The sequence below is a fragment of the Pristis pectinata genome, chromosome 25 (assembly GCF_009764475.1).
Source record: "Pristis pectinata isolate sPriPec2 chromosome 25, sPriPec2.1.pri, whole genome shotgun sequence".
Taxonomy (NCBI): Eukaryota; Metazoa; Chordata; class Chondrichthyes; order Rhinopristiformes; family Pristidae; genus Pristis; species Pristis pectinata.
In genome coordinates, this window is record NC_067429.1 from 23135647 (window position 1) to 23144117 (window position 8471).

Below are 8471 nucleotides of genomic sequence, written 5' to 3' on the forward strand. Positions count from 1 at the left end.
TTTGATATTTTTTATTATAAGCTTTCTTTATTAGTTACGTGTACATCAAAACATACAGTGAAATACATCTTTTGCGTAGAGCGTTCTGGGGGCAGCCCGCAAGTGTTGCCACACTTCCTGCGCCAACATAGCATGCCCACAACTTCCTAACCTGTACGTCTTTGGAATGTGGGAGGAAACTGGAGCACCCAGAGGAAACCCACGCAGACACGGGGAGAACGTACAAACTCCTTACAGACAGTGGCTGGAATTGAACCTGGGTCGTTGGCACTGTAATAGCATTATGCTAACCGCTACGCTACTGTGCCTGCCCTCCAACACTGGTAATCAGCCAAATGAGTTTGTCCTGCTTTTTGTAACAGGATATATCTGTTGGTTTGATGTTTTACTGGATCAGCTTAACTATATCAAGCTAGTTCTAGAGTACAGATCTTCAATTATACAGAATGGTACAATTGGTCTACACTCAAAATTATTATAAGAGGCCAGAATATTTCTGAACTACATGTTTATTAGTCTTGAATATACCTAATTTTTTGAGCCAGGTTGTGTATAAAACAGCACTTGTACTATTATTGTTTTTCAGGATGAAGATTCATTAGCAATCATTTGCAAAGAAATAATTCAAAAGTGGTCTGAGATCACAAACAATATCACACAAGAGAAAAATGTTGAAGGTAAAATTCAGGATAATCTCAGATGTCGAATAATTGCTGTTCTTTTATTTGCATATTTTAAATGCATGAAGCCAATTAATTGGGTGAGTATGTTTCTATGCAGGATGTTATTTTCATACACTATTGTTATGAAGATAATAATGAAAATCTTTTGCTGCTTTTTGGGATTCTAACTATCAAAGTTTAATATCTAATTGGAGCCCTTTTGTCTGTTTTTTAAGATGAAGTACACGCCATTGCAAGTATGATTGAGAAACAAGCCCAGATTGTTGTGAAACAAAAAGGTGCTTCAGAAGAGGAGAAATCTACAAAGGCTGCAGTTCTTGCACAGTATGCAAATATAACCGATGAGGAGGAATATCCTTTCTCGTATTACATTCTCAGAAAGAAGAATGAAGATAACTTCAGTAGAGTAATTTTACCTTTACTCATTTCAAAACCTAGTCTTGCTCCTTTCCTGTCCTTCTTCCAGCAAAAGAGGAAAAGTTGGCAGGTGAGGGTGAGGTACAGCTTCTGTGTGTGGCATCATGGAAGGTGAAAATGTAACAGCACAAATAAGGGAAACCTTGATTTTCTTTTAAAACAGGAGGGAATGATAAACCTGATATCTTAATAAAAGTTATTTAGTTAGCAATATTTCTGCAATATTAAATGTTTTTCTACTGGCATTAGCCGTTATCACACTGTTTGGAAATTCCTGTTATTCAGCATCTGGCTTACAAGTGATTAAAGCCACCTGGGTCCCAATTCCTGCTCTCCCTTGAAACTTGCATGCACCATTTAAACTTGCCTGGTTCTCTAGAAAATTTATTATAGTGCTGTGTAATATCTTGGGGAAAGAATTTTGAATTAAAATTGTCAGGGTATTAATAGGAATAATTTTCAATAGTTCAGAACATTTGCCAGTCTGCCACCACCTAAATCCCAAGTGTGCTGGATTATCAGAATTCTACTCTATGTAAGTATGGTTCTGACCAAGTGGTGGACCAAAATATTGCAATTAATTGATCTAGCACATACTTTCTTCTAATTAGAAGATTTGGTATAAAATGGTATTTATAATAAATAATGTTTCTGTCTTTTTAAAAAGGAATCTTTCACTTCCCAGCTAATCAGGCTCCTGTTTGCATCAATTTCTAGCAGATTAGCAATCTCAAAATAATTCATTGATTACAAAGCACTTCAAAACATTGAAGATTATGTCACCACACTTGGATGTCGTACCCCACCCTCACCTGACTTACCCCTCCGCTGGCTATGCCCTGCTAGTACAAGTATCAGTCAAGATGCCTCTTAAATGTTGTTACTGGTCCTGCCTCCATCACCCTCTGTTAGCTCATCGCAGACACCAACTACTCTTCATGTGGAAAAATTTACCCCTCAGATCTCCTTCAAACCTCCTCTCTCTTTCGCCTTAAGCCTATGTCCTCTTGTTTTTGAAATGCCTACCATGGGAAACAGAGACTGGCTATCTACCCTATCTATGCCTTTTCATAATTTTATATAACTCTCAGCCTCCTTTGCTCCAGGGAAAACAGTCCGAGCCTATCCAAGCTCTCCTGATCACTCAAGCCCTCCAATCCAGGCAACACCTTTGTGAATCATTTCTGCACCTGCTTTAGCTTAATCACATCCTTCCTACAGTGTGGTGACCTGAAGTGCATACAGTATTCCAAGTGCAGCCTGACCAACATTTTGTACAACTGTAACATGACGTCCCAACTCTTATGCTCACTGCCTTGGCCGATGCACACATGCTGTACACCTTTTGTCACCATACCGTCTATCTGTGTTCCTGTTTCTAGGGAACTTTGTACTTGTATCCCAATGTTCTGCAACACTCCCAGGGCCCTGCCATTCACTGTGGCTGTCTTGCTCTCGTTTAACTTTCCAAAATACTTCACACTTGCCTGAGTTAAGTTCCATGTGCCATTCCTTTGCCTGTTTTCTCAGTTGATCTAGATACTGGTGCTAAAACCCTTTTGTTGTTAGAAGCCAGAAACAGGACCTTTGGCCCATTGTGTCAGCCTAAATTCTGCTGCTCATGACCTAACTTGCACCAAGTTCTGTCCAGTTATCACTTATGTGCATGCTGACTAACACTGGTTCCTATTTACAAAACAGCTCAATTTGGAAATTCTCGTCCTTGTTCAAATCCATTCGGAGCTTCACTCACTCCATCATCAAATTTAATTGCTGCACCCATTTGGCAGGCCTTGATCAACAGCCCCAGTCCCAGAAGCTATATTTTCCCTTCTGTGATCTGCTTAGTGCTGGACTAGAAGACCAATGATTGAATTGATTTTGGCCTGCTCCCCTACAGATCTATAAGAGCACCTTTTAGGTCCCCAGTTTTTAGACCAACTTTCTTGCTTTTCAATTTTATCCCTCTAGAAATGAAACCCAAATGTTTATCTTTTATTTATTGTTTTGTTCTATGGGTCTGCTTTGTTTATTAGTGATCTGGGAATTTACATCTTAGACAGGTTGACATGGTCTCCTTGTTCTTGCTAAATTGTATTACTTATGTTCCAGTGTAATGTTATTGCATGCTTATTCTGCAAGTTTTTCTTCCTGTATCTTGCCATCTTATTTCTCAATATTAATTACACTCCTTCATTTGGATTTATCTGCAAGTGGTGAAATTGTCTGTCTGATTCCCAAATCCAATTCATTCAGTGCACAGCAATAATATTCATGAAATATTATTATTTACCAATTTGTGTAATGAGTACCAATCAAAACTTGTTTATAGCGAGGTTGCTATTCACTTTAATACATTTTGCTGATTCTAAACATTCTGACTGGTCATACATCTACTGTGCAATATCTATCAAAGGCTTATTCAAAATCTAAATATGTGGTATATACTTCATGACCCTGTTTTACCTTCCTTAACGTGAAGGAATTCAATAAGGTTGGTCAACCTTGACCGTTTTGGAATCCATGCTGGTTACATAGTTTTAGATTCTAAATTTTTTTGTATCTTTTTATGTAACAATTATTTTTCCAAATACTAGTCTGAACCCATTTGGTCTTTAATCCACTGAGACTTACCTATCTCCCTTTTTATATTTGGAATTATATTAGCTATCTGAATCTTCTGACATTATTCCCTTTACTAGTAACTTTTTAAGTGTCTGTAACAGTGGTTCTGCTGTCACTTCCTTCAGGATAATGAGTTATGCAGTATTTACATAGATTGATTTTAAATATTTCCACAAAATTCTGAAATTGGGGTCCAGCTACAAGTGTAGAGTAAATGAACTGTTAGGAAAATCAGTTATGATATAAATGTTTTACTTGTCCCAAAGACAACATTATACTTTTGATCTATTATGAGTTGGGAGTGATATGCCAGTAAATATTGCAGGACTTGTAATTTTGTTGGTCAATGTATTGAAACAGTTTTGAGACCCTTGTGTGCAGCATTTTTTTCTGATTCTATCATCTTAAGATCACTTATAATAATGAAGCACGGTACAGTAGACTGCCAATTCATAGGTCTGAAATTCAAAATAACACTATGAAATTAAGTAAACCTAGCTACAAAACTTGCTGGATGGTCATAAAAGTACTAATTATATTATAGAAGGGATTGTAGGTGTCTAGTCCCTTATGATGTGGTTGATTTTTTTTTTAATGCCACTTGGCCTACAAAAGGATGGGCAAAAAATATTAACATGTTTCCTATGTCGCAAACACAGAATGTGATACTTTCTCTGTATTAGCCAATTTTTGTAATAATTGAGTGAGATTGCCAAATTCTGTCTAAACTTTTGTTGACAAATCTACTCAAAATTGAATTAGTATTGATCAACCTAACATCCAGTGTATCATTTAATTTCTTTAAACTACGTTTGGTTTTAATCTATTGCCCTGGATAAAAGGGTCTGCAAGCTAACTCACTTGGTCACTTCATGTGGCCTATTTTAGATTTTTTTCAATGAACCTCTTGAAGTTGCTTTCTCCTTGAAAATTCTACATCTAGGAGCTCTGAGAGTAGGAATAGATCCAATAAGTCTTGCTGGAAATGCCCTTTGGGTGTGTGTTATATCCGAAACAACTGTGTGTCAAAAAAATACTATAATGCACCAGTTCTTCGAATTTTATTTGTTATTTATGACTTGACATTTTAATTTCTTTAACTTAAACACTGAAGATGAAGAGGGCCATGGAGCAAGTGGATCATTTAACTTTGACAGTGATAAGTGTATCCTTTTTTTAATGCATTAATTTTGGTATATGATTTCATAAGGTACTTTGATCATAATGAACAAATATTTTGTGATTGTAACATTTCAAAATATTGCAATTATGCTTTTTAGGATAAAGTTAATTGCATGCTTTTTTTAAGGTTTATGTGGGGCATAATTTTGATGTCTATATTTGCTGAGCAAGCATTTTAAATTATTTCCGATTATTAGTGAATACATTCATAACATTTAATTTGTTGAATAGTCTAGTATTGATTACAGGTTTTGTTATTTTTCTGAAATTGAGTTCTGCCACCATAAAGTCATGTAAACAGGCCCTTTGGCCCACCGTGTCCATGCTGCCCATCATACCCATTTATACTAATCCCACTTACCAACACTTGATGTAGCCTTGTGTGCCTTGATGATCCAAATGCTCATCCAGATAACTTTTAAACGTTGTTACAGCACCTGCCTCCATTTTCTCACTGTCGTCTAGAAACTGTGATTAATGAGGTGCATTTTAAGAATACTTTTGTTGCTGTTATAGATCTTTTTCTGTGAGTTTTCAAGAGCGCCAATTTAAAACATTTTAAGTTGAAACTCTAGGATCAGAAGGGAATGGAAGTTATCCTCAACTTTAATGTCAGCAGCAAAATGATTTACATTTTCATTTAAAAAATTTGGATCTGTGTAATTATTAATTATAGGGCATTCTAGAACACTTAACCAAAAAGAAATGAGGACAGGAGTAGGCCAACAGGGCCCTCGGCCTGCCCCACCATTCAATATATTCATGGCTAATTTATGCTGGCCTCAACTCCTCTTAAAAGTTTATTGATACAGCACGGTAACAGGCCCTTTTGGCCCAACAAGCCCGCGCCGCCCAATTACATCCATGTTAACCTACCTACCCATATGTCTTGGGAGTGTGAGAGCAAGCCAGAGCACCTGGAGGAAAGCCACGCAGTTATAGGGAGATCTTACAAACTCCTTACAGACAGCGGTGGAAATTGAACCCCGACTGCTGGCACTGTAATAGCGTTACACTAACCGCTATGTTTCTGTGCCAGTTCCCCATAACCCTCAATTCCTTGATCTTTCAAATCTGTATCTATCTCCACCTCAAATATCTCTAATGACCTGGCCTCTAACACCCTCGGGCAGAGAATTCTCTGAGGGTAGCTAATCTCGAGAAGAAATTTGTACACGTAACCATTTTAAATGGTCGGTCCTTTATTTTGTAGCTATGATCCCTTATGACTCTCCAACTAGTGAAAACATTGGAACATCAACCCTGTCAAGTCCCCTTACAATCTTGTACATTTGAATAAGATCACCACTCATTTTTTTAAACTCCAGGGAATACAGGCCCACACTGTCTAGCTTCTCTTGATAAGATAACCCTCCAGTCTGAGGAATTAGTTTGGTGAATCTCCTTTGGGCTGCCTCCAATGCTACTATATCTTTTTTTAGGTAAGGGAACCGAAACGGTGAACAGTATTTCAGGGGAGGTCTCACCAACACCCTGTGCAACTATAACAAAACCTCCCTCTTCTTAAACTCCAACCGCTTGACAATTAAGGCCAATGAGTCTTATGTCTACTTGTTGCATCTGCTGGCTAACTTTCTGTGATTCATGCCTAGATCCCTCTAAACTTCACTCACTTGCAGTCTCTCTCCATTTAGATAATAATTGCCTTTTGATTCCTCTTACCATAGTGCATTAACTCACAATTCCCCACATTAAAAACTCTATTTGCCAGGTTTTTGCTCAATCCATGTTAACACAATTCCTCCAATACCTTGGGCTTTTAATTTATGCACCCTGTCAAGTATCTTTTGGATATCGAAATACATCTAGATCTACAGTTCCCCTCTATCGACTCTCCCTGTCATATCCTCAAAGAATTTGAGCAAATTTGTCACACAATTTACCTTTCATAAAACCATGTTAACTAGGTTTGATTATATTCAGCTTTCTTAATTTCTTTGATCATTAATTCTAACACCTTGCCATCAATAGATGCTAAACAAACTGCCCTCCAGTTCCCTGTGTTCTGTCTTCCCTTCTGTTTGAACCAGGGAATCGCATTGGCTGTTTTCCAATCTTATAGTACCTTTCTGGAATTTTGTGAGTTTTGAACAATTTCATCTGATGGGTTCACTTTCTCTGCAGCCACTTCCTTTAAAACACTTGGGTGCAGGCCTTTTGGTTCTGGTGATAATGTCCCTTTTTAGCCCCATGAGTTTCTCTAACACCATCTCTTGTGATTAGGAATTTTACAAGTTCCTTCCTGTTATTTGAAATTAGCCCATCTGTTATCTTGATATTTAGTGTCCTCCATGGTGAAAACTGATGCAAAAAAAATTGATTTTAACATGCTTGTCAATTCTTTGTTTCTTTGGGCTAGGGTTCCTTGTAATTAATGAAGAAAAAAGGTGAGATCAAGTTGTTTTAATACTCTTTGCAGCTTATATTTTCCTTTCAGTTCTATTTTTCATAATTTGCATTTGGATTTTTAGTCACAAATAAATTATTATTCTGTTTAGCATAACATTAACTAACTGGAAAAATTCCTTAATATAACAATAGCTCTTTTCAAAAATACGAATGTTGAGGCTGTTCTTGTTGCGAAAAAAGCAGAAAGGGAAAAGGCTCGAGAAGATGCACAGAAGAAGAAAGAGCAAGATAAACTACAGCGAGAAAAAGACAAGCTTGCAAAGCAGGAAAGGAAAGAGAAGGAGAAGAAGAGAACACAGAAAGGAGAACGGAAGCGGTAAAAATGATTTGAATGTCTCAAAATGCAAAACTTGCATCCACAGATGTTATGAACTGTGCTGAACCAGCCACAATTTTGTTTTGAGGAGTTTGACATCTAATATTTAAAAAAAACTTTCTTTATAAAATGCCAAATTTTTGCAGTGTGTTGTGTCAACATTGAATTCCAGTTTGCATAAGTAAAATAAAACACTTCAGTTAGGTCTTTTGTTTGTCATAGGCTGTCAATTAAGTATTTCAGATTCTTAATGTGTTGCAATTTGCTGTGTCTAACATTTACATGAAAATAGCCTACACAGACAAAAGTAGTTGGTGAAGCGGAACCCCTTCAGTGAAGGGAGATTCTTGTGCATTTGATGAAGTGTAACTGATTAATAAAGGATGTTTTGAAGATCGAACGTTGTTTTTGAGGTTTATTTTAAATACGTTTCTGGATGGCATTAGCTCTTTGAAGGAAAATGTACTGTCCAGCCCTGAAATTTAAAATCATCTGTTGAATTATTTGAACTATTATTCACTTTAATTCTTTGATTTGGAAAATAAAGTATTTAAATTGTAATTTGTGAGAATAAATATGCAAATTGCTCACCTTGTAAATATAGTGTTTGTTATTCTTAAACTAAGAAGAAGTTTTGTGAGTTGAGTACTGTAGAGGAAACTCACTTGCTAAGGACAAGTTCTAACTAATCAATTTGACAAACTGTTTACTCCCTCTTCTAACAGGAAGTAGAATGTCCTTTTACCCTTGTACTGAAAACATTTCCTTCCACTACACTCACTTCCTCCATATCAAAGTGTAGCTTTGGCCCATGTGAT

At 36.8% G+C, this 8471-nt stretch overlaps 1 protein-coding gene across 1 annotated transcript in view; it reads left to right on the forward strand.

The window, feature by feature from the left end:
- ccdc43 (coiled-coil domain containing 43) overlaps positions 1-8252 on the forward strand; it is an 11826-nt gene extending 3574 nt beyond the window's left edge. The window contains exons 2-5 of the mRNA XM_052038611.1: positions 587-677; positions 899-1034; positions 4835-4890; positions 7470-8252. Of these exons, the coding sequence (XP_051894571.1) occupies positions 587-677; positions 899-1034; positions 4835-4890; positions 7470-7657 (471 nt within the window). The 3' untranslated portion in view covers positions 7658-8252. The remainder of the gene's footprint in view (positions 1-586; positions 678-898; positions 1035-4834; positions 4891-7469) is intronic.
- Positions 8253-8471: the final 219 nt, after the last annotated feature.